At 47.0% G+C, this 26,086-nt stretch overlaps 1 protein-coding gene across 3 annotated transcripts in view; it reads left to right on the top strand.

Moving 5' to 3' along the window:
• LOC307238227 (receptor-type tyrosine-protein phosphatase F) overlaps positions 1 to 26,086 on the top strand; it is a 199,450-nt gene that overhangs the window by 151,280 nt on the left and 22,084 nt on the right. For all 3 annotated transcript variants that reach the window (XM_080011136.1, XM_080011134.1, XM_080011135.1), the window contains 4 exons: positions 841 to 1,065; positions 11,088 to 11,245; positions 17,922 to 18,034; positions 22,893 to 22,990. In XM_080011136.1, coding sequence (XP_079867262.1) covers positions 841 to 1,065; positions 11,088 to 11,245; positions 17,922 to 18,034; positions 22,893 to 22,990 — 594 coding nt within the window. The remainder of the gene's footprint in view (positions 1 to 840; positions 1,066 to 11,087; positions 11,246 to 17,921; positions 18,035 to 22,892; positions 22,991 to 26,086) is intronic.

The raw sequence follows: 26,086 nt of genomic DNA, 5'->3' as shown, positions 1-26,086 counted from the left end.
TAAACACCGGGAAGGCCATTGTCTCCTCCCTCTGACATGATGATTTAATAAAAGCCGCATCTGGAGAAGTGTGTGAAGATACGACCGGCGGTAAACAAAGCACCGCTGCATCCTCCCGCTCGTTCATTAAGCAGTCGTGCTGATACTGCCTGCCGGAGCCAGCGCTAATTGCTCACCTTGTTGCCAGGCTGCATCGTCATTGCTTATGGTACCCTATAGTAACCGCCTGCCCCCCGGCGAAACCGCAGCTCATTGCGCGCTGCCTGTTCCCAAGGCGGTCGGCTTGAATGTGCTTCTACGCAAGTGGCCGTAGTGGCGTTGCGGGATTTTAGTATCGCCCTATTGATCGAATGAGCTGTGATAGGCGCCTGTCATTATGTATGGATTCCACCAGCTATTTTCCTATGCGTCAGGGCTCGACAATAATGGTTGCCCCAGATTTGGGCCATTGTCAGCCATCTTGTGCCGAGTGGTTTCCCCATTGTCAGTCACTTTTCATGTGTCTAAAAACGTATCCCCATGTTGAGTAAACTGAAAAATGTGTTGCTGCTGTGTTATTGATTTACTCAAGTTAAAGATGTCGGAAAGAGAAAGGGAGTCTGCAATCATTTAGTCAGTCTTGGCATCCACAAGCGTATCCATGGTTGCCAACTTGGCACCGACTTCTAAAAGTTAGCTCTAAAACGTATTTAGTACTTACCGTGAACTTTCAGCAGCAAAAATTTGGGGAGCTCAACCGAAGTAAAACCGTGTATTTCTTTTGTTTAGAAAGAGTCGTTGCATTGTCGAACGTCACGTCTGTTTGGCTCATTTCTTCTCCCGCCCCGCGCTCCTCCTCAGCTTTTAGAGTCGAGCGAGGGGCCCGTCCTGCGGAGGCGACGTCAGCTGGACTCCCCGAAGCCGTACATCGCCGCCAAGCTGGCCTCGCTGCCGAGCACCTTCACGCTGGGCGACGAGAAGCACTACAACGGCTTCTACAACAAGGCGCTGCCCAGCCACCAGAAGTACCTCTGCTTTGTCCTGGCGGCGCTGCGGGAGCAGGAGCACGACACCAGCGACAAATACGTAAGGAACCAAAAAAAAGAAAAGGAAAAAAAAAGCCGTCAGATTGAAAAAAACGATTTTTTTTTTATTTTTTTTTTTCACGGTTTGTCAACTTAAAATTCACAAGTTAAGACGTGCGTTCAAAGTTTAGAAAAGCCCACAGATATATTGGTTTAACAAATTGGATTTCTTTTTTTATTTTTATTATTATTTTTTTTTTTGCTTTATCCAACCACTCAGATGTAATTATATTTTTCAGTGCACACACGGACACAAAATCCTCAGGCAGGCTTTCTCTCTCGCTTTCGCTCTCCATCCCCTTCTCACAATCTCTACCCCACACGCACACACACACACACACACGCACACCCACACACACACACACAGCTCAGTGTCAGGGTTGGAGTCGGTTTACTTTCAATTGCCTTCAATTAACAGTCACAAGTAGGCGATGCTCAATTGACACCGAGAGGTGAAGTGGGGGATTCTGGTTTCTCTTTCTCTCCTCACTCCCTAAACTGTGTGTGTGTGTGTGTGTGTGTGTGTGTGTGTGTGTGTGTGTGTGTGTGTGTGTGTGTGTGTGTGTGTGTGTGTGTGTGTGTGAGAACTGTGTGTGTGAACTGTGTGTGTGAACTGTGTGTGTGAACTGTGTGTGTGAACTGTGTGGGATTTGGGGACTTAGGGAGGGTCTCTGTGAGACAGTGTCGCTGATCTCCGGCTTGAGGACCGCTTCCCTTTTTCTACGCTGTTCCTTACGTCATTTCATTTAAAATGAAAAGTGGAATATATTTTTTTAGAGTATTCGTTCTCCATCAAAATATAATGGTTTAATTGTGTGTGTGTGTGTGTGTGTGTGTGTGTGTGTGTGTGTGTGTGTGTGTGTGTGTGTGTGTGTGTGTGTGTGTGTGTGTGTGTGTGTGTGTGTGTGTGTGTGTGTGCGTGCGTGCGTGCGTGCGTGTGTGTGTGTGTGTGGTTTAATTAATACCAGAACATTTTAATTGGTGTGGGTAAAGCGCTTCTCTAAAACAGGACACTGGTTTGACCTCCGAAGCCATGCTGCGAGTATAAACATTTTTCACCTTTTCATCATTCCCTGCAACACCGTTGAGGTTTATCACACCGTGTTCTCTCCCGCTCAACCAGGGCACTGTCACTCAGTCGCTTTCAGAAAATTACAGCAGCTGTCCTCAGGAAAAAGGGCACAGCAAATTGTCGGCATTGGGTTTTTTTTTTTTTTTTTTGTTTTGCTCTGCCCACCGCTCTGCCTTCAATGTGACATATTGTAAAAGTCAGCGCGGCATCTCTAGACTAACATCCCCTTATCAGTCTGCGTCCGCATCCCAGATCGAAGCCCTAGCGCACGCCTGTCATCACAAAGGCCCCGTACCAGGCCCTCGGTTTTCCAAAATGGAGGCCTAATGTGCTCATCAGACAACGCTTACAACGAGGTGTGGGTTCTCTGTGGGACGGTGTGGAGTAAACTTTACCCACTGCAACAGTGAGAGTGTGAGAGATTGCTTCTGGGCGCCTCCAGCACTCAGGCCATGCATATTCAGCAGCCGGGCCTCTGGGCGAGCACAAAGAGCATGAGATAGAGAGCGCCTGGGTGTGTGTATTTTGTCTATATATATATATATATATATATATATATATATATATATATATATATATATATATATATGTGTGTGTGTCCGTTCTGTGTCCAAAAGAATAAAACCTCTGCACTGCTTCGATCTCCCAGCTCCCAACCACCCCTCCCTCTCTCTCTCTCTCTCTCTCTCTCTCTCTCTCTCTCTCTCTCTCTCTCTCTCTCTCTCCCTCTGATTCCTCTCTCTCTCTGATTCCTCTTGCTCGGTCTCTCATGCTCTCTGCCTCTGTCTGCCCATTAGTGCTGGTGTAGTTAAGAAGAGGCAGAGCACGGCTCAGGGAGCGCTCTTAAGCAGGCCCCATCCCAATGAAGCACTGACTTATGTGTCCCTTAAAGCCACTGCCATTCCCTTTAAATCCACCATCGTTCCTCCTTCTCGGCTTTACGGTGGGGGGGGTCGAGAGGAGTATGAGATGCTGGAGTGGGCGAAGGGTGGCAAAGGCACCGGCCCCGATGCACGGTGCTTCAAAGCCCCGCCGATGCCCCGAACTCCGAGCGTCCGCCGAGTGACGCATGAGGGATCAACAGCGCTTAAGCACGGGATAAATACGTGGATGGGCCACCCCCCCCCACACACGCACACACACACACACACTCTTAAAACCAAATTGCTCCAATCAATCAGGCCCCGTACTGAGCTATAATCGGTGCTGATGTGGACAGTATAGGAAACTCGGATCGATCCCTCACCGCAAATACCCCCCGTCGAACTCTGTGAGCGGGAAAAACTAATTCTGTTAGTGTTGTTATTTGTTTAGGGTTGTTTTTTTAGTTTGTTTTCTTTGGGGGGGGGCGTTATGTTGTTTGTAAGTGTTGGCTACTCATCACATATTGATACTCGTTAGGTCACGGGTCCCCATTTGATAAGGTTTTGGCTCAGTATTGTTATGTATGATTTAGCCACACCCGTCATCATTATAGTCAGGGAAATAACAGTGAAACCAGGATCAAAACATCATTATTGTACGTTCCCCATCGCTGTTAACATCTTGTAAATGAAATAACAGTGACATTTAACTTCATTTTGCTGTGGACGCCCTGGAACCTCAGGCAAGGCAATGAAAAGAAGGAAGGTAGGAAGGATGGAGGGAAGGGAGGAATGAAGGTGATGAAAAGACAAAAATGGACGGGGGGGTGGGGGGGGGGGGTTATCAGAGACAGGGAGAAGAGTTTGCGCCTTCATGTCTCCCCAGCACCTGCAGCGGATAAACAAGCCGGAGGAGGTGTGAAATGGGATGAGAGACGCCGGTTGTGTATAAACAGTATCATTTAAAAACAAGAGGGGGAGCGGAGAGGGTGGAAGTATGAAATGAAACATTGTGTGATGTGCGGTGGGAGGGGGGGGTGGGGGGCAGAGTGTGGTGTGTGTTTGTGATGGAGTTGTAGATGGTGTTTGGAGGGAGGAGAGAGCTTGTGTCCAGTTCCTGTGATTAATTTGACGACGAGAGGGTGTGTGTGTGTGTGTGTGTGTGTGTGTGTGTGTGTGTGTGTGTGTGTGTGTGTGTGTGTGTGTGTGTGTGTGTGTGTGTGTGTGTGTGTGTGTGTGTGTGTGTGTGTCTGGCAAGGGACAAAACCAAAACGAATCACAAAACAAACAGCAGCGTGTTGAAGCATGTACATCACAGTTCCTCTGCTCGGACAGTATCCTGCCTTCCTCCTTCTCTCGTCGGAGCTCTGCCGCACAAATAAAAAACAAAATACAATGACCCAAGGGCGCGCTGCTCTCCAATCCTTAATGCCTTTGGAAGAAAATGAGATTTTTTTCGTTTTGAAGCCTCCTTTTTTGTTTTTTTTGTTTTTTTTCATTTCCTTTATTTATTTTCCAAACCCTAGAATGCACATGGTGGATCAAAAATGATGGATCAAAAATAACAATTAACCAAGTTAATTGTTTTCTTGCTTTATTTCTCCAAATGAGAAATATTTTAGTAATCTAGAATTCCAGGAATTCCTCAATTGAAGTTCCATCCGTCGGCTAGTGGATAGTCAGGTGACGAGTGGCGAGGGAAGAGGAACCGTAAGGGTCGCTCCCCGGGGAAAGGCAAAAGGTCCATCACTTCCATCCCTCTCCTCACGCCCACCAGCCGTGCCTCCGGGTTTCTGGGTGCTTTGTGTTCGTGGAGGCGGGAGAGATGGATAGAGAGAAGGGAGGGAGGGATAGAGAGAAGGGAGGGAGGGATAGAGGGAGGAGGGGGTCACTCAGAGAGCCCCTGTAGTCCTGTTCCAGTCCGTCACAGATAAAGGCGCACTCTTAACATTATTGCTATCTCCCTCTCCCTGTCTGTCAATCTGCTACTCCCTTCAGTCACTTCCAGTCCCTGTCCTCCTCCCCTTCTCTCTCGCTCTCCTTCGCTCGGTCTCTGACTTCGGGAGCTGCCCGGCGCGTAGCACGCGCGCTAATAAGTTTGTTTGTTTGTGAGTCAGGCACGAAGCCGCCCTTTGGGTCATTGACACAACTTCCAAACAGCAGAGCAGCAGAGTGGGCTCCACAGAAAGAAAGAAAGGAAAATATATATTAGGGGTGTGGAGCTCTCCCTTATAAGACGATCCGAGACTTATCTGGATACATGGGCTACGATACAATTCAGGGACGATACATTTTATTACGGTTAACGATTTGGTACAATATGATGCAATCTGATACAGTTCTTAACATTGGTTTAATGTAGACATTCATTTTCCATCATAAATTTAAATAAGCTAATCATATAATAGTTTATCTTAAATATCTGGCAATTTCTGTTTTGTATTTTTGGCAATTTGTATACAGAATTTATATTATATATATATATGACATTTTAATTTTAAACAATTATTATTTTATTATTATTTTTATTCTCCTTTTCTCCAGACTGTTAATCTTTTTATTTTTAATGCTTATGGTCTTTACTGAAGTGCACCAAAGCTCACCATAATATATTCGTAGTACAGTGGTACCTCGACCTACGGCTGTAATTCGTTCTATAAGAACGTTCGTATGTTAAAACAGTCGTATGTCGAAGCATTTTTTTCCCATATGAATTATGAAATCATGAAGGGTGAAAATAAACAAAATACACAGCACAAACACAGTAAATATATATAGTATAATATTTATAATCGATAAGCCACGAACTACGTACACACACCATGTAGGTCGCCCGCTGACTGACTGCTGACTGGCCGCCAACGCGCCAACTGCAACTGTCGTATCTCGGAGCGGTCGGTCGCAAGTCGATACAAATTTTCGCGACTATCGCCACTCGTATCTTGGATTAGTCGTAAGTAGATGCAATCGTAAGTCGAGGTACCACTGTATATGTAAATGTACCTGACCCAGATTTCCAATAAAACCATCAAGGCCATCAAAATCAACTGTCAGCTTGAAAGGTATATTTCTTATATGCACCAACTAAACCCAGGGCTATATGTTCAAGTGCCAGTTGAATTTCAAAACCATCAAGGCCATTACAATTTGATATAAACCGAGAAGGCAATCATTTCTTATATGCACTACTATATTTGATAAGGTATTAAGCTATTATTGAGCTGTCAATGTTTTCTTTAGGTTTTTTTTATTAAATGTACAAGAATATGTCCATTGCATATTTTACTTCATGTAATAATCAAACCACAAAACTCTGTGTTACAGAAACAGCTCAATAAATACACGCACATACATTGTGAATATGCATCCTCCTCCTCCTCTGGTTGATGGGACGAAACCACCGCTGCCGCCCCTCTGCCTTCTCCTTCGGTCCCACGGAGATGAAACGGCACCGCCTTCCTCCTGTTAATAGCCGGTGCTTAAATGCAATTTATTTTATAGATCATATTAGATTATAGGTACTCGTTCCAGGGATAAAACGCATTGTATTCAAGCCAGAAGCTGCTTTGTGAAGTATAAACAATAAACTCTGGACCCACAGAATAATCCAACTAGGCTAATAAACAAACAGAATCCAAATGCCAATAAAATGAAAAGTGAAAAGTTTCACTCACCCATTAAAAGTTGAGAAATTCCACAATTTTAAGTTTAAGGTCTCGAATGCTGCTTTCCCAAGCGCGTCACCGACGTGGCGGAATGAGGACGGACCCAGAAGGAAGCGACGAATCGTCAAACGACACGTCACTGTCGCGTTGCTGACGTGTCGCCGCTGGTGTGGCCCAGGGGTAAACAAAACGCAGCGGCGTTAATGACATCAATTTTTTCTAAATGCGTTAAATATTTCAAATTAATTTAATTAACAGGTTGTAATAAAAGACAAATGCACTGACATGGCTGTTCCCAGGGCTCAGCAGAGTTTGCTGAATTGCTGTAGCCCACGGATCAGATCTAACACTCATCATATTGAAAACACCCTCCCTTAGTCTCTCTCTCTCTCTCTCTCTCTCCCTTTCTCTATCTCTCTCTCTCTATATGTCTCCCTATATATCTCATCCCCCCTGCAATCTATCTTCCTCCTTTGTTCTCGCACCGTCCTTTCTTCTTCTCCATCTCCCATCTCAAACGAAATACTTAGAATCAATCACGCTCTCTCAGCGGCCACGAGACGGAACGCGGTAGATGGGAAAAAAAGTCGACCGAAATTTCCGAGGGAAAACGGATGCGGCGTGCCGACAGAAGAACGCACACTCTCACACACACACACACACACACACACACACACACACTTGGATTATTTATGAACGCCTAGAGATACATTTTCTGTACGTTTCCCTGTCATACGCAGTGTTACGTGCCCTCTATCTAACACAGGTTTATAATCATCATGCGCGCGCGCACACACACACACACACACACACATAAACGCCATTAACACATCCCAAAATAAATAATCCTCTCATTGTTTACTTCTAGTGCCTCTCAACATTCACATGTTTATACTTTTTTATGTCATATCCCACATACAGTACATGCACAGACATACACACATGCACATTCAAAATGTCTGCCTAATGATGCCTTTTATAGAAGCACAGACACGCACACGGTGCTTATTACATGTGCACATGTACTTGAATTACGGCCATACTCCACGCGACCTACACACACAGGGCACACAAAACTCACTCACTCATTCACTCACACTGAAACACATACTCTCACACTCACACACAGGAACAAACATTAACACATTATTTTATTGCACGGCGGCTCCATTGTCAGACGATGCTGCAAAGATGGAGGCGCTATCAGATTGTGGGGGGGGGGGCGTTCAAATGGATGATCCCAGTGTTTTGCCGTGACCGTCAAGACAGAAAACACTGCCATCTTTTTCTTCCTCACCTCTCCTTTGTTCCCCCCCCCCCCCTCTCTCTCTCCTCTGGAATCTCACAAAGTACAGCTGCAGTCATTTGTCACCCCCAGCGCTCCTTCCTCCCTCCCCCCCAACTCACATAAAGTTTTCCCAGGATTCCCTGCAGCGCCGCATCCGATGGGCCTTTCAGGTCTTTTTCAAAGGCGTAGGAAGGAAGCCTTGTGGCGTCGTCACGTCAACGATGTCCCGCTGCCGTGACGTCGCTTTTGTTCTTAGAGAATGGCTTCATTAAATACGGAGCACCACCGGAAAAGGGAGCTGTGTGTGTGTGTGTGTGTGTGTGTGTGTGTGTGTGTGTGTGTGTGTGTGTGTGTGTGTGTGTGTGTGTGTGTGTGTGTGTGTGTGTGTGTGTGTGTGTGTGTGTGTGTGTGTGTGTGTGGTTCAAACATTACAACACATCCGAATACCCCGCTGGCATTACTAGGACACTTGGAATCGTCGGGACACATTGACTGTCCACACAATCCAAAAGGCCTTGATGAACAGAGTTAGAGTTGTACGCATTGTCCTGGTTTACTGTCATGACTCAAACATGTGACAGTGATGGTTTTAAACTCCAATAATCCCAAACTAATCTCAAACTAATTAAACTTTTTAAGGATTTTTTTTTTTTAAGGACGCACAGGGAGACCCCCCACGGATCTATCCCGTTGGGACGCTTTTGATCACGAAATCCCTGTTGCGCATTAACCCATTGGGGGTCTCCCTGTGCATAATGGACCATTGCCATTGCTTTCAAGTCCCAATGTTTAACTTGACAACTTGTCCGCAGCAACCACCAGGTCTCTACAGACGCTAATATTTTCACTCTAAATGCGTGTTGCTATTAGCGCCGGCGCTTGTGAATTGGACGTTGTGGCCGTTTTGCCTGCCACACGCCACCCAAGTGCCGTTTTCAGGGTCCTCCAGCACAGAGACACAGATGACAATGGGTTGTAGACACCAGTTTATTTTGGATAGAAGGCTAGGTGGAATTAGCCAGGAGCAGATAGAACATGTCACGACAGGGCTCCCATCTTGAGTGAGTGGGAAGATGGGGGTTTTAACGTGTTGCCCAACCAACGAGCGAGAGGTATGCAGCCACCCTGACCCAATCACCTAGATCCAGGTCAGGTGGGGCTGCTCACGCCCTCCCATCTCCACACCACACATGTTTTTTGCAGTGAGGCTCATTTGCATAGAAAGGGCCAATTTTGCACCAAATGCATGCATAATACCTAATTTAAATACATGCAAATTGTACCGGATCACCGAGACGCTATTTGCGTGGCAGTGCAGTTAGCGGTGCATTTCACCGTTTGTGGGGTCTTTGTGAATTAGACGATTGCTTTTTTGTGTTATTTGCACATCTATAGCGGCCGCAAAAGCCGCACATTCCTTTTTGTGAATTTGCCCCTAAGTCGTTAAGCTTCTACCATTTTTTAATCTACAGACGTTGGAGAATCTACAACAATGACTTGTTTTGATCCTAGTTTCACTGTTGGTGAAGACGGGTGTGGAAGTTTGGACTCCAATCCAAGGAATAATTTCTTAGGATAAAAATCTTCCCAGATTTGGGTTCCAGAGACACTCTTATTAAAGAGGGTGCATGGTGATGTGTATGGATTTGAGAGTCCTTGATATGAAAAGCCATTGAGAATCACAGTGTTAGCAAAAGACCTGGTGTGGTCCGCTATCTGCCCAGGGTCGTCACACATAAACTTTTACAAAACTTTTGTACATTTTGTACCTTGACACAATTGAGATGTTAAAGAAAACACACACGAAAAGGTGCGCGGCGAAGGGTTTTATCGCGTCCTGCCGCTGCATATCTCTCCCCCCTTGTGCCGCCGGGCCGATAACCAAACGGGGCAACGGCGCGCGCCCAGGTTCTCCGTGCGCTCGTCGCGGCTTATCTCCCCAATTAATATCAGCCTGTGCCCCCCCGAGCCCCGCACCGCGCCGCTAATGATCCGGATTACCCACACCCCGCCACCCACTCCCGCTGCATGCCGGGAAGCCTGATTTCCTTCAGGGTTTGGGGAAAAAAAGAAGAGGGGTCTGTCACCCGTCTCCCCGACCCGCCCCCCGTCCTTTCCTCCCAGCACTGTTTGATACGAGACACGCTGAGCGCTAATGACTGACGCATCGTTCCTCCCCCCACCCCCCACCCCCCGCTATGTCTGTCATCGCTGCGTCTCCGCCGTTGTTCCCCGCCACACGCACACACACACACACACACACACACTCAGACACAATCAAACATGTACCCGCAGATGCACATACACACCTCAGCCCTCCTAACCCTCTTCTTTTTTGTTGTTTTAAGCGGGGGAGATGTCTCATTTAAAAAGAAAAAAATGGCCTGCAAACACACTGCCACCCCGCACAACCCACACCCAACCCCCCAACCACCACCACCACCCTCCGTCTCCATCCCCCTGCTCCTTCTCCCGTCACGGTGTGAACACTAATGAAGAGGAGATGAGTCCTCTCCTCTGCCCTCATTTATCTCCGCTACCAAGAGACGTCTCTCTCGCCTCTCTCTCTCCCGTTCACCCGCCCCTCTTTCTCTATTCCTTCCTGCCATCCCTCGCTTTCTCTCCTTACCCTCTCACGCTGCCTTTCACCCCTCCACCCGCCCCCACCTTACCACCTCCCGTTTCACTCACACGCGTCTCATGCACCAGTCTTAATTAATTTCTCCCCAGACACTAGATGTGAATCATAGCACGACTAAATGTCCTCTCTGAAGCCGCCACATGTCGCTGGTTGAAGCAACACTTGGTGGACGGCTTTCCTCAAAGCTCCACTGTATTGATGACCCAAGGGTGCTAGCGGTAGCACAGGCCCTGATTAGCATTAAGTTAACACTTTATTAGTCCCAGGGCGAAACTCAGAAATGGAATAATTAGCAGTGGCTAGCATGAGGCGGGTCTTCACTCGCGACAAAGTCGGAAAACACAATCACTACAGGAACACGTTGCTCACATTGAGTTGGGGAAATTACCTCTCTCCTCTTTCAGAACTTTTTCAGACTTCACATCAAGTTGGGTTTTCACTCTATCTCTCTCTCTCTCTCTCTCTCTCTCTCTCATCTCCCTTTGCCCCAACAGAGGACCTTCTCCGCCAGTCCCTACTCTGACCCCATCCAGGTGGTGATGGGGGGCGTGTCCCCCCGGATGGAGCAGCCCGAGATGCTCTGGGTCATGGGTCCCGTGTTGGCCGTGGTCCTCATTATCATCATTGTCATCGCCATCCTGCTCTTCAAAAGGTATGGGGGCTGTTCTTCTCCTGAGTTTCGGTAACACTGTGGCAGCTGTAGGGTTGCCTTCCGTTGCATCAGGAATCGTAATGAGATCCGCTCACTCTGCCCACTTGCACCAGCGGTGCTCAAACTCCAAAGCCCTAACATCCGGTCTCATCACCATAATATCTGATCCGAGGGGAACAGAGCCAAAGAGCGGATTTGATTTGTCATTTGGGAAAATCCTCATTTCTGACGGGCGGGTTTTGGCCCCGGCTGCTTGTTTTGAACGGTAGCGTGCGAAAGGTTAGTGGAAACAGCAGCTGACATCGCCTTCCTGCTGGAGGAGATGCAGCCGGCCTGTCAGAAAGTCTGGATTTGAAGAAAGAAAAATGGCTTTCTCCTCCACGAACACCGCTGGTCAGACCCCCCCCCCCCCCCCCCCCCAAAAAAAAGAAACAATTGCCAGGATTGACCAAACAAAACTGTTTATATCAGTTATATCCTTTAAAAGCCCCATTCTATCCAGCATTCTAACCAAAACACACGCATTTGCAATAAGTATGAATTATTTTCACTGTTTTGTACTAGGACTACATCTGGGATTATCTTTTGACCAATTGCCTGATATCGATGATTTGACGATAATTCTGGAAAAGCCATTGGTGCTTTCATAAGATGAGAGAAATTGACACACAATAAATATTTGAGAAACAACATAATGTTGAAATTATGACTAGAACAGCTAGAACATTCTATGAAGTTCAGAAAATAACATTACTTTACTGTAATGCAGCCATGAACGATAACCAAACTCCCAGACGATATTTTGGGGCATTTGGGGAATCAGACTTGGTCTCAGACCAAGCGGGGAGCGTTGCGCTCCGCTGGGAGGCCCCTTCTCAGCGCAGAGAAGACTGACCGCAGCCTGTCGATGAACTCAAACACAATTGATAGGTGGGAGACCTGTCAAACCGCGGGCGGAGCGGAGCGGTGGGAGTGGGATCAGATTTGTGCCAATCAAATCAAACAGAATCCCCCATGTAACAAACAAACCCTTTGTACGATCAAGGGCACTGAAGTAAAAGAGTTTGATCTTAGAAGCGGAACTTTGCGGGGCTGGGTTCCAGAGGGGGGAGGATTTTTGATGGACGGCGACCCGGAACCAGAATGGTGAGCGTCTGCAGCACAGCGAATGTGATAGGATCTCTACCCGTTATGAAACATGGTCAGTTGCACATTTTGTGGATTAAACAGATGTTTTTGACTCGTTCATTAAATTAAGCTTCATAACCAGCATTGACTTTCCAAATGCAAACCATTTGATTTAATCATCGGACAGTATTTAAAACACGCTCTCTTCAGCAATGCAGTCATTTCCAAAACGTTCAAATGAAATCCCTCCCTTATAGATTTACATACAGTGGAGAAAAGTTGTGAGGCCCGGTGGCAAGTATCTTTTCATGAAAGGCCAGGGGCCCGAGAGCCAGGTGTCTTTTCTGACGGGGGCCCGGAACAGGCTAGCGATTGACTTATAAGGTAGTGCCCTATAGTTTCTGTGATAACAGAATCAAGGACGGAATCGCAGAATTCGGAATTTAAAAAACGGCTCCAACACAGCACTACATTAAGTCAGTGTTAAAGCTGACTGGAGATTTGAAAATACGATTACCTAATGTGTCGTTATAAATAAGTCATTTATTTTAAAAAGTCAACAACTATAGCAAAGTCTTACAAATAATTTTAACAATGTAGTCTTGGAATGCTCTCTTTTTCACCAACAACAAAACACATTTAAATTAAAATAAATGACATTTAAATTAATTATAAGTGATTGCACACAGATTTCAACAACAACAAAACATTTAAATAAGTAATATCAAAGTTTTCACTCGACAAAAAAACTTGCATTCAAGTCGATTGCTTGCGCTAGATCAACCAATACATCCAAACTGATCACTGTAAGTACAGTACTTTTTTAAGCATACCTGAGTCCTAAGTGGTCAGTGTGGAAAATATACAGTAAAATCTACCTTTTTCCTGTTTTCAGAAATAGAATAATACTTTCACAAATCAGAAATGGTGTTAGAACTGCTGTAGAGGCTTCTCATTCTAATCTAGTCCAGGTTCGACTATTATAAGTACAGTAGTTTGACTACTATAGGTACAGATCTTGACCTGGTTTTAGGTGGTCTGGTCGTACAAAAAAATGTAAATTAATTCAGAGGAATTTGAACACACCGAAAAAGTCGAAAAACTCAGGAAAAACACACCGTGAAAACAGATGCTGTGAATCGGCTGCTCACTTCGAAAGATACAAAATAAGTGGGACAATCTGTTGCTATAGCAATGTACAAAGAATAAAATATATTACATTTATTATTTCGTTTCTGTTATTATATATAACAAACCTGGAGCTGCAGCTACAGCGCAATCACCGAACCAACCGCGCCATGCAAGACCACCACGTCCAAATCCTCCATCTGCTTCCTCGCTGCAGCCACCAAACAGCCTCCATGCAATTAATAAATAGAAAAAAACAACTTTTATATCAATCCATGGTTTTCATTTAAGCCATTAAGAGCGATATTCCAGAGAAACCAGCTTCTACCGGGTACGGCACGCAGAGTTTTGCGCCACAGACTTGCGCAGTAGAGTCTACAGATGTTGAGCGTCACTGACAAATATCTTATCTTGTGAAATGTCCGGTGATGCCGGTCACACCTGTGTGGCCATGAGTTTATTAACCGGTGGGGATAAATTCCTCACCGGGCTTCCAACCGAGCCGCCCACTGTAAATGTAGTTCAAAAAACAATCTTACCAATACATAAAAGAAACGCCGATGCTTAGGCCCGGCGGAGGGGGGTCAGCTCAAGCCCGGCGGGCCCCCAGGCTTGCAATGCACTGAGGGAAACCCTGATATGGATTTACTTTAATTGTATTCCTGTTAAGGAAGACCTCATTAAAAAGACCACAGTAGAAACATCGCTAGGCTCGTCTGCACTGGCAAAGTAATGACCTCGCAGTCTACAAACTACAAAACACAGCATATTAAGTGCAATTACAAGTCTAGCATAAAACATTTTCACACACTTATAACAAGTGTCCTGGAAGTTTTCCTTCGATTTGTTTTGGCGCAGATCTACTCCCAAACACGGCAGCGATGATTTATGCGAGAGTAATCACACTCTACTTATCAGGTTGTGAAACGCCAAGACCAACACCAGCACCGCACGAGTAGCCATTCCCACAGCCGACATCAGGACTTTCACTCTGTGTTTGTACAAAGTGTGGTTTGGGAGTGGAAGTTTTTTTTCCTTTTTCCTTCCGTGTTGAACTCTAAATCATCGGGAGTTGGCCTGAGCTTTGGCCAAAGAAGTGTCCGTCATTCATGTTAATAATTAATCAGTCCCTTAATGTCCCCCTCCTCCTCTCCTCTATGCCATCGGAACGCAGTAAACAGGAAAGGTGGGTACGGTCACCCTGACTCCCGACACTCCCCTCCTCTCTCATTCTCCTGTCCAAGTGGACGGCATTCATGCTACTTTGGGGCTGCAGGATCAGCTGCTGCCCGAGCACGAGCAAATACTGTATATTTATATACCCGGACTTTGGGGCGAAAGGAAAAAAGAAAAGGTCTAAAATTTGGCCCGTCCTGCCTAATTTGTTCGACATTGTGTTCCGCGAGATGAGAGGCAGCAGATTCTGCAGCCCTTTGGTAATTGGGGTCACCAGATCCCCACGGGTCACATCATTGTACCAGTGCATGTTACACGCCTTAGTGCCAGTGCCCCCACCCCGCCCTCAGATCTCCCTGTCTGCTGTGGTTTGTCCTCCCCGCTGTGTTTCATTATTCTAGCCAGTGTCACCCCCACCCCACCCCTCCTTCTTCTCCCACCCATCTGAATATGCCAAGGCCTCACCTGCCCATGAATGGGCCATTGTGAAGTAAATGTCAGGCAGTAGAGATTGCCCATAACAGAAATGTTCCCATCTTCTGAGCTGACATTTTCCACTGACCCCCCCCCCCATCCTCCTTCCCTCCCTCCCACTCTCTCTCTCTCACTCTCTCTCTCTCTCTCTCTCTCTCTCCATCGCTCACCACTTCATTGGTGCAGGAATTTCAACAAAGGGCCCTGTTCTTCTCTCATCAAGCACGACCCAATGCCCTACACACACACACACACACACACACACACACACACACACACATGCTCGCACACACGCACACGCATTCTATCCTTTGCTCTGAGCTTGGGTTCTGAAACCTCATTGAGCTCGTTGCCATGTTTAACTTGAGCCTCCCATCGAAGCGTAGCAGAGATTGGCATCTTTTTTTTTTTTTTTTTTTCCCCCCCTCTTGTTTTTGTTCTTCATGGTGGCTCTGACAGTAGAGAGATGTTTGTAGAACGGAGAAGAACCACAGATGCCCGGCTCAATTTACCCCCCCCCCCCGCACCACCACCAGCAGCAACACCACCATCCTTCAGCCCAACCCAGGGTCCTGGGAAGACCGGACACAGTCTGACTCACGTCTCTGACGGAGAGACAGGGGTTCTTGTTTTGGATTAGCCGTCACGCTGCCAGCATTATCTTAAGCCCCCGCAGCATCAGATAACAGGTGGTGTGGCGGCCCAAGCCCGGCAGCTGGCTGAGGTGGACCAGGCTAGCGGGGTGTGTGTGTGTGTGTGTGTGTGTGTGTGTGTGTGTGTGTGTGTGTGTGTGTGTGTGTGTGTGTGTGTGTGTGTGTGTGTGTGTGTGTGTGTGTGTGTGTGTGTGTGTGTGTGTGTGTGTGCGTGCGCACGCGCGCCAGTTTAATGTATTCTCACCACCAGGCTCCAGCAGAAGGGTCGGCTCCAGCCTAAAAAAAAAAAAACCCACTCTGGCCACTTGCAAATGGAGTGCAATGAAATGTGAAATTTTAACAGGGGTGCTTCGATGCTTCCCACTGCCCATTTCCATTTGCAGTCAGTAGGCTCACAAGCGTTGCAAATGTCTGTATGTATGCAAGTATATGTTTGTGTGTGTGTGTGTGTGTGTGTGTGTGTGTGTGTGTGTGCCTACACCTGTTAGGTGCACCTACGCATGGCGTGTGTGTTTGTATGGATCCTTGTGTTTGTGTGAAAACGGGGCGTACATGCCTCTGTTTGCATAGATCTGTGTGTCTGTTTGTATGTGTTTATGTTAGGGCTGGGGCGGTCATTTCATAATCGGATGATAGGCGGTCATCGACACATAAGATTATCTACCTGTCCTATAAATATACATAAATAATTTCATGTATGCTTAAACACCATACGATCCCTTTTGGGGGCTGGGAAACATTGCAAAGCAAGCGTTGTTTTTAATCTCCCTTTTGAAGTAGACTACGTAATAATAATAATAATAATAATAATAATAATAATAATAATAATACCTTTAATAATAATAATAATAACTAACAATTGCCTAATAATAAAAATGTCCTCATAATAATTAAACAACAACTAGGCTAGTACTACTAATACTACTACAAATAATAATAATATTAATAATAACAATAATTATAATGATATAGTCCGAATGGGTTTTTAGCACTGCTGAAACCCAAACTGCAGAAGGTGAACAGGCTTGTCTTCTTGGCACGTAACCTCAACAAAGTCAGCTGAAAATCAAACAGGCCCGACATTTTCTTTTATTGTTTGTTTGTTTTCTTGTTTGTTTGATAAACAGGGACAAGCTGAATAAACGGGATGTCGCAGAAAAGCGCATTTTGGCCAAATCCCTTCAGGCATTGCTGATCTATTTTATTTTATTTTACTACCATACCTAAATGATGTGTCATTTCACATTCAATATCTGAGAATGTTAACAAAGGCTAGTTTATTTTATTTGACTGACAAAATGACCCCCTCCCCGCCCCAAGACGGGACGATAACGCAGATCGATTCGATTATCGGGTGACGATCGATCGGCAGCAAAAACGTCACGACCGGCCCAGCCCTGGTGTATGTCAACAGATGCTGGCTGTCATAACACGTCACCGTAACAGCGCCAGGCTGCCGTTTTCTCCCACGATCTCCACCTGATGGAGGAAGCCGCGCTCCGCTGGGCCCAGCTAGTCGAGGCTGTTCTGCGATGTGCTGCGCTCGGCCTGGCAGTGAGGGTGTTGCAGAACTGGTGTAATTACCCGGTGTTGTGCCACCCAACTGATGAGCTAATTACAGCATCAGCCTGTTTTTCCTCTCAATCTGGGAAACCAGGGAACACAGACACGCACACAAGGCCACGAAGACTACACATTAAAATCGTTGCTTCGCACGCGTACACAAACACACAGCAGCTGTCATGCACCCAGCAGCAAACAAACGCCACGTCGGCCCACTCCAGGAAGACGACGGCGTGTCTACAAACACATTGAACTCCGCTTGGTAAACTGAGCGGGTTTGGCGGTTGGGGAAATGCATCTGCATTAAGAGCCAGATCTTCAGAGTTTATTCTGGTTTTTCAGAGCCATTAACTGAACCATTAACCTCAACTAATGAGCTGCAGAGGACGCCCACATCCCCGCACACTCTCTTCATCGTAGAACGTCTCTCTCGGCTTCTGTACGAGGAGAGCTTTAAACCTCGTAGATCACCTCATTCCAGCGTCGGTGGAATGGCGGCTACGGTTTGCACCAAACTACTTCCTAACCTGTCCTGTCTCTGCCGACCCTCCTAGGAAGCGGGCGTCACCCCTACCGAAGGACGACCACTCGGGCGGCGTCAAGGACTCGCTCCTGGCCAACTCCTCGGACCCCGTGGAGATGCGGAGGCTCAACTACCAGACCCCTGGTAAGCGACGATGGTGCACTTGTGCGAGGCTTCGCGGCGACCTTTGGCCCCGTCCCCTTGAAGGGTCGGTGTCGAAAAAATTCCCAAGTTGCTCATTTTCACAAGCTGCAGACCAGCGGGGGGGGGGGGGGCTGCAGCTTTTCCAGACAGAAGTTTTTCCAGGCAGCTTCCGCAGCGGTGAATGTGTGTAATTATGCCAACCTGGTGAGCACCAAGCCGGTTATGGCACAATATCTAATTGTCGGTGTCTGTCATAGCACAAGCCTGTGACGATGTCGGGCATCACAGCAAGAAGGTTCCGGGTTTGAATCCGGGTGGGGCCTTTTCTTTGTGGGCTGTGTGCATGTTCTCCCCATGTTCACGTGGGTTATCGCCGGGTGCTCCGCTTTCCCCCGCCCCAAAAGACACTCCTGACGATGCCCCCGAGCAAGGCGCCGGTCGGGACCTAGAGTCGCTCCCCGGGCGCCGCTACGTGGCAGCCCGCTGCTCCTCGCTACGTAGCAACTTTCCCCCAGAAGGATTAATGAAAGTACAATAAATACAAAAAAAAGTAATAATACACGTTCGCCGTATGAAGAAGAGTTATTTCTTGGCATTGAACATCGGAATGTAAAAATTGGGGGAGACAATTAAGTTGCGTCAACTCAACTGATGAAAAGTGCCAAAATTGGCATTCCTCACATTGGCTTATGCTCGGTCGGACAATTTTACAAAATTAGCTTGATCTGCTCAAATAATTTTCAATCAGGCGGTTATGTAATAACCATTACAGCATTACATTACGTAACATTACAGCATTATGTAACGTACCCGGCAACATGCTTTCACTTTCCCATCGGGGGGGCTCGTTTGTCTCCCTCCCTCCACAGTCTGCGTTAGAATATGAAGGAAAAATGATTTATGTGTTTATTATGGAAACGGCGCTGTCTGCTACATGTAGATGCACAGCACACCGTCCTCTCTGGGTTTGGAACCCTGACCGGCCTGACAGATGCATTCGCTAGCACCATAACATAAACAAACGGTGGACCTGACCTGGAAACGGGTGATGGGTGGTGGGGTGCAGATAGTTTGTGTGTGTGTGTGTGTGTCTGTGGGGGAGGTCGTTCGGCCTTTCTCCCTTCCGACCTCCACCTCCCCCCCCCCCCCCGTCCCCCAACCACCTCTTTCATCTCTGCCCCCCTCCCACCCCCAACTGGTAATGAGTCCTGTTGCCTCTGATGTCAAGGTGAGCCGAGTCGAGGGGAACAATGGAGCTGAGAGAGAATGTCAACTCCTGTGTGTGTGTGTGTGTGTGTGTGTGTGTGTGTGTGTGTGTGCGTGTGCGTGTGCGTGCAGGTGCGGGTGCGCGCGCCCGCGTCCCTCCCCATGGGTTATTAAGGACTACACACAGCTCACTTTGAACCCTTGCAGAGGAATCAGGAGGTCTCTCTCTCTCCCCGTCTCTCTCTCTCTCTCTTCTCTTTCTTTCACCACCTCTTTCTCTGTCTTTTCCATTCACCCCTGTGGAGGTAATCTTTCCTCCTCTCTCCACCTCTCCCACTTTCTTTTCTTTCCCTTCTCTCCCCGCTTGGCCGCTGCTATGCTAGCCGACTTCAAGAGTCGGTGATTATCCAAATCACCAAGTCTGCGCCGGCCGCATGAAGAGTCCACGAGGCTCCCAGGCTGAAAGGGGTGAACACCGAAAGAAAAAGACTGGTTGCCTCCTCCCTCGTCCTTTCTGCTCCTCTGACAGCCGGGGAGAAGGGGCTTTATTTCTTCCGACTGTTTTGAAGTAGCTCGGCCGATTTCAGCCGTTCTGTTGGTAAAGCAGACCTCGGCTCCGACTACCCCGATGCCAGATGCCTCTGTTGAAAACAAGAAGACCTGCGTCAGCAAGGTTTTGGTTGCCACACCCGCCAAACCCAATCTAGAAATTGTGTCCATTTAAAAATATGAATCACAGTCAAAGTGGACATTATTCCAAAATTTTGGGTTTGGCAAAATGCTCTGTTTTGCTTTCTCGATGCCACCCAAGCAGTGATATTTCTCCAAAGCCCCGTCCGTTGGGCGTCCGAAGCAAGCGGGTTTCAAGCAAATTGAATTATCCTTGTAGATGCTTCATTTTAGCCCGGGTGTGATCATGGATGGTCTTTTTCTCTCTCTCTCTTTCTTTCTTTCTTTCTTTCTTTCTCTTCCTCCTCGGTGCGCTCTCCCTCTCTCCACAGGTCCCAGCTCGCACCGCTGTCCCAACACTCCAAGTTAGTCTGCTTTCTCTCTCTCTCTCTCTCTCTCTTGCCCACCGTGTATTTTCCACACATCGAAGCCTCTCTCTCCTCCACTGTCGCATTCCCTCTCTCTCCCTCTCCCTCTCTCTCTCTCTTTCTCTCTCTCTGTCGTTGTGCCTGCAGTCCCGCCCTGCCGTCGCCGAATCCCCCGGCGGACATCTCTGCCCACAAGCTTGTTGTAGTACCGAGAACTTAGAGTGTTGTCTCGACCCATGTATGCTCATCAGGAAGACCATTTTCTCCTTCTTGTTTTTGGGCGTGGAGCGTGGAGGGCTACATGGCTTCACGGTTAGCTGAGCGTTGTGGGTAGTTGCGCCCCCAAAGTGGATGAGCCTCGTTTTGCACGTCTTCGCTCTCCGTTTACCAATTAACGTGGCTGTCGTCGACCTAGCGCACACGTGATGTTGGTTCGCTCATGGCCAGAGTCCCCCTGATTCCAGGGCTACATTAGTCTTAATTGCTTGGATTTCATCTCGTAGAGCAGCCACAAATACCGATCGTTAGTCGTCATCTTTTTTGCAGCAATGACCTTGTGGCAGCAAATTGGCAAATTATTACATTTCACTGCATATATGTATGAAAGTAAGTATACGTATGTGACGAATGAACCTCTTGAATCTTGAATCTTGAATTGATCCTGGACCGCCTTGGAGGTTACACGCAACCAAATCCCACTCGAAAACAGACACTCATGAACGTCCACAAGTACTTCATGCTCGTTGTAATGTCTGTATGACTTTGAAAATCCTGCACTTAAAAAACCAAAATCATAAATCAGTCCTAACTTTTTATGTCCACAAACCTTGACCACATTGGCCTTATAATCATTTCAATAATAATAATAACTATTTATATAGCACTTCTCAAACAGGAGGTTGGAAACTGCTTCAGAGATTTCAATGACACAGATAAAGGAGAATTGTTTACAATGGATGAAATAAATGGATTAAAAAGCAGAAATAAAATACATGAGAAAACATTGTTTTTATTTTTGTAAATTACTGATTACCATACTGATTCTTAATCATCTAAAAAGAAAATTTGTGTCAGTAGATTAGCAATAAATCATCCAATAACCCAGCGATGACGAATCAAGGTGGCTGGGGGGCGGGCGGGGTGCGGCTGGGGGGCGGCTGGGGGTCGGGCGGGGACTCCCCCAAATTTAATCCTGACGAGCAACCTCGGCTGGGGCCACCGGATACTTCATTGTCGGCGAGAAGACTTCTTCTTCTTCCTCTTCTTTTTCTTCTTCCTCCTCTTCTTCTTCCTCTTCTTTTTCTTCTTCTTCCTCTTCTTCTTATCTTCTTCATCTTCTCCTTCTTCATCTTCCTCTTCTACATCTTCTCCTTCATCTTCTTCTTATTCTTCTTCCTCCTCTTCTTCTTCTTCTTCCTCCTCTTCTCCTTTTTCTTCATCTTCTTCCTCTTCTTCATCTTCTCCTCCTCCTCCTCTCTGACAGATTTTTTGAGACTCGTGTGTTTTTTTGATTTATTTTTTTTTTTTTCCTCATCTCCAACTCTGCCAGGCGTTGTGGAGCCAAGGAGATGTCTGCTTCCTCTCCTCCTCCTCCTCCTCCTCCTCCTCCTCACTTCCTTCCTTCTGTCCTGCCTCCTTGCTCACCCGGTCACCCATGCACATTGCCGTGGCGACCACACAATGACACCCCACCCACCCACTCCACCACTCACCCGCTCGACCGTCTCCTGCTACTGAGCATGATGGGGCCACCAGCACCACCGTCGCCGACCCGTGTCAGCCTCTCCCCCCTTTTTTTTTCTTATTCCCCCTCTCCCTCTCTTCGCTCGCCCTTTCTCCTGTCCTCCCTCTTTTTCATTCCTCTCACACTCTCTTCTCACCGCCCTGTGCTTTCCTCTCCCCTCTCCCACCGAGGTTCTCTTGTTCCATGTTATTGTCCCTCCCTTCTTCCCCTCTCTCTCTCACTCTCTCCGTGACTCAGCCCCTCTCTCTCTCCCTATCTCTTGCTCTCCCTTTCTATGCCTCCCTCTCCCCTTCTCTCCCTCTATTGCTTTTCCCTCTCTCCCCTTCCCTCCCCCCCATTATTATTATTACTATGTTATTATTACTAATATGTGTCTATTTCTTTATTTCTTTGTTCATTGATTTCTCTTCCAGTTTTTTTTTTTTTTTTTTTTTTGCTTGTGCCACTGGAATCAGTATATGCCATGTGTTCAATAAAGGTTTTTTACAAACTCAAATCTCTCTCTCTCTCTCTCTCTCTCTCTCTCTCTCTCTCTCTCTCTCTCTCTCTCTCTCTCTCTCTCTCTCTCTCTCGCTCACTCTCTCCATGCATTGTTGAACACAGTGCTCACCATTACAGAAGCCACCTCATGTTCCCTGCAGCAGCCTCACTCACCCCCCTCGGTCAAACTGTTGTTTGTGTGTGTGTGTGTGTGTGTGTGTGTGTGTGTGTGTGTGTGTGTGTGTGTGTGTGTGTGTGTGTGTGTGTGTGTGTGTGTGTGTGTGTGTGTGTGTGTGTGTGTGTGTGTGTGTGTGTGTGTGTGGTGAAATCCACAACATCCTATTTACCGCTTTGTCTTCTCCGTCTTCCTCCTCTTCTCTTCGTTTCGCAGGAATGAGGGAGCATCCTCCCATCTCTGTCAGCGAGCTGGCAGACCACATCGAGCGGCTCAAGGCCAACGACGGCCTCCGCTTCTCGCAGGAGTACGAGGTGAGAGACCCGCCCTCCTCCCATCCCTTCATCAGCCTCCTGCCATCCCATATTTTTGTATTCTGAAGGATTAGGGAAGGCTTTGTTCTTTTTCTCCTTTATTTATTTATTTATTTATTTATTTATTTGTTTGTTTGTTTGTTTATTTATTTATCTATTTACTTATTTATTTTGTTTTCCCCTTTTCCATCTCCATTACCAGACCCACCAGGAAACCAGGTTCATGTCAAAAACGCTGCAATGGCGTTTTCGTTGGGAGCTCGCTGGCGGCTCGTCACTTAAACAATCTGCGCGTGTCTCGGTGTTTCCTGGAAGAATGTTATTTTGCAGGCGGTATTCTACTATACAACTCGCTCAGGGATTATCTCTTGTCAGTGCTCTTCCTGTACAAAAAAACATAAGGCGGAATAAGGGAGCGCATTTGCATTTAAAGTGGTGCATTTTGCAAACGGATTGCCGTAAGCCCGAATAAGAGGTTAGTTGGCTCTGAGACCATCTGAGTACACGGGCGGAAGAGAGGGGTTTGAATACCGAAGAAAAATTAGATGCCTTTTTAACGATTCGTCCCATGTCGTTTGCTCCGTTTCCTCTAACCCAGTGGTGCTCAAACTTTTAGTGGTGCACCCCCTCTAAGATATGTTTAAGCTGAGTACCCCCTTCACTGGCATTGGGAGAAGAAGAAAAAAAGAAACTCAACATAAATGATGTGCTCTATGTTTTTTTTTTTATTTAGTACCCTGAAGTACCCCTAGGGGTACGTGTACCCCCATTTGAGGAACCTTGCTCTAACCGGCCGCACTTCTCATCTTAGCATCTCAAACCATGCATCCCCCGACAAGCCTTTTATTATTTATTTATTTTTCCTTGATTTTTCACTAATTACATCGGCCTCCTTGTCCGCTGCCACTCCAACACATGTCCTACTCTCCTTATTGAGCTAGTGTAAACACAGTTCAGTGACTAGTGTGACTGTAGGCGTTGACAGCCTGCTCTGCCCCATCTCTGTCTCTTACCCAATGCTTCCCAGCCAGGGAGGACCACCCCCCTCCCTTCACCCAGCCAACAGATGGCGGTCCGCCTCGGTGACAGCCGTGCCACCGCTCTGGGTGCTTTGTCACAGTCACGTTTGCCAGCTGCTCTCACGCTGCCTTCCCTTCCTTCAAGCCACGCAGTTTGGAGAGGCCTGGCCTCCCGACCCGCTTTGTCCGCGACACTTCCTCTGGACCGCTCTTCCGAACCGATGCCCGCTCACTCCGCGCTGCCAGAGCGGCACAGGGTGATGAACAGCGCCGGTAGAAACAACCCGGTGGCAGAGCAAGGGAAAGCTCCGCAAACTCTATTAGAATGCCTTAAGGTTCCAAAGGTTTTGATTTTCATAGAACCATAAGAGTGAGGCGTAAATAAGGTTTTGTTGGAGCACCTACGGTATAGTGTGCGTGTCACTACACTGAACATTTCACTCCAGCAGCTGAAAAAAAAAAAGAGTAGGATATGCATTTCATCATCAGTATTTTCTGTCACCGCGGACGCACCCTAGCTCAGACAGGTTTGTTTGTGTTATTTTCTGGCAGGCGGCGCTATCATTATGCACCATCAAGACCAGGTTTCCCTCATGCCAGGGAGAAAAGCGCGGAGCGGATCGCTTCCCGCACCTTCCCTGCCTTCCTAGTTTGCCGGTTGTCGTCAGTCTAGTTTGCCCGCCGTCTCCAGCGAGCTCTCAAGCCGCCGTGACATGTTTTCGGTGCAAATGAAATCTTCCTTTTCAAATTGGCGGGCGCTGGCAGACAAATTGGCAGTGTCGAGCTCATCAGCGGCTATAGACCCACACCCAAATGACTTCTACTGTCGAGTAATTTGGAGCTCCACTGGAGCCTCGCCTTTGTTTACTGCAGACGGGTTTCTGCAACTCAACACTCGCATCTTCCATGTCTGGTTGTTTGAAGCAGCACGCTGTCGCTGAAATGAGCCCTGGGTCAACAAGTGTCAACAATTTAATTACCTCTCAGAAGCCAGTTCACTGCGTAGGCGACTTAGTTATTTGTTTGTTTTTAAATTCATAATACACAAGTCATTGAATAGTAATTTGGTGATTTCTACTTTTTCTTTTTTTTTTTCTTCTTTTTTTTTGTAAACCCCAGCACCCGACGAGTACAGGTCAGGGGGGAAAAAAACATCTTGAAAGACGATGGAAATGGAGCAAAAAATATGGAAATAATTCTTTGTTGCTCCCCCCCTCCATGACCCGCCCAAACAAGTGTTTCAGCGTGTGCTGAAAGTGATTGGAAGTGATTCATTACAGATGCACAGGTCAATCGACCGGTGACCGTAATCGGCCGGTTTTCACCGTGATCGGCCGCGACCGGCGACCGGCCGGCCACGATCGGTGTCAGACATATCCCATTCTGCGCCAAATTGACACGCGGGCGCCGCGCGACGGTTCACGTCATGCAGGCAGTTGCACAGGCGGTTACGTCAACGTATTTATCCAACGCCTTAGGAATGTTCCAAATTGTGCAGGATGTGTCTCTGTCGCCATCGCTCCGCTCATGATGAAAGGGTCGCCCCTTTTTTTTAAGATTTGGCTCTTGACGAGTCACTCAGTTAAACGAGTCGTTCGATTTGATGAAGTTGTTTTAGCGCACCGTGCGTGAAGGACGACTTCCAGTGAACGAGAGTGAGAAGAGTCGGTCGTTTGTTGTTATTATTTTTGCAATGATTGCAATTTATTATGGAATGGCAGGTAACCATAGAAACATAATAGTCAGGTTTATATACATGTTAAAGTGAAAGAGGCTTTCATTTGAAGTTTGAACTGGACATTTCCATGTTAGTTATATGTTGTGTCTGGTGTTTGGTGGTAGTCTTAGTCTATTTTACTGAATCTCAGTGACCGTTCCATGTTGTATGTTATTCTTTTGGAGCTCAGGGACAGTTTCTAGTTATTATTGTTCCATAGTGAAGAATGGACAATAATAAACACACAGTGTCAAAATCAGCAATCTCACTATTGTGGTTACTGAAAATTGCAGCGTTGGCCTGCATGTGCAGCCGTCAAATCACATGAGTGTGATCAGATCACTCAATTATTGTGATTAT

Source organism: Zeus faber (assembly GCF_960531495.2).
Source record: "Zeus faber genome assembly, chromosome: 12".
Classification (NCBI taxonomy): Eukaryota; Metazoa; Chordata; class Actinopteri; order Zeiformes; family Zeidae; genus Zeus; species Zeus faber.
The sequence above is the reverse complement of the archived record's forward strand: the minus strand, read 5'-3'. Positions and strand labels throughout refer to the sequence as shown.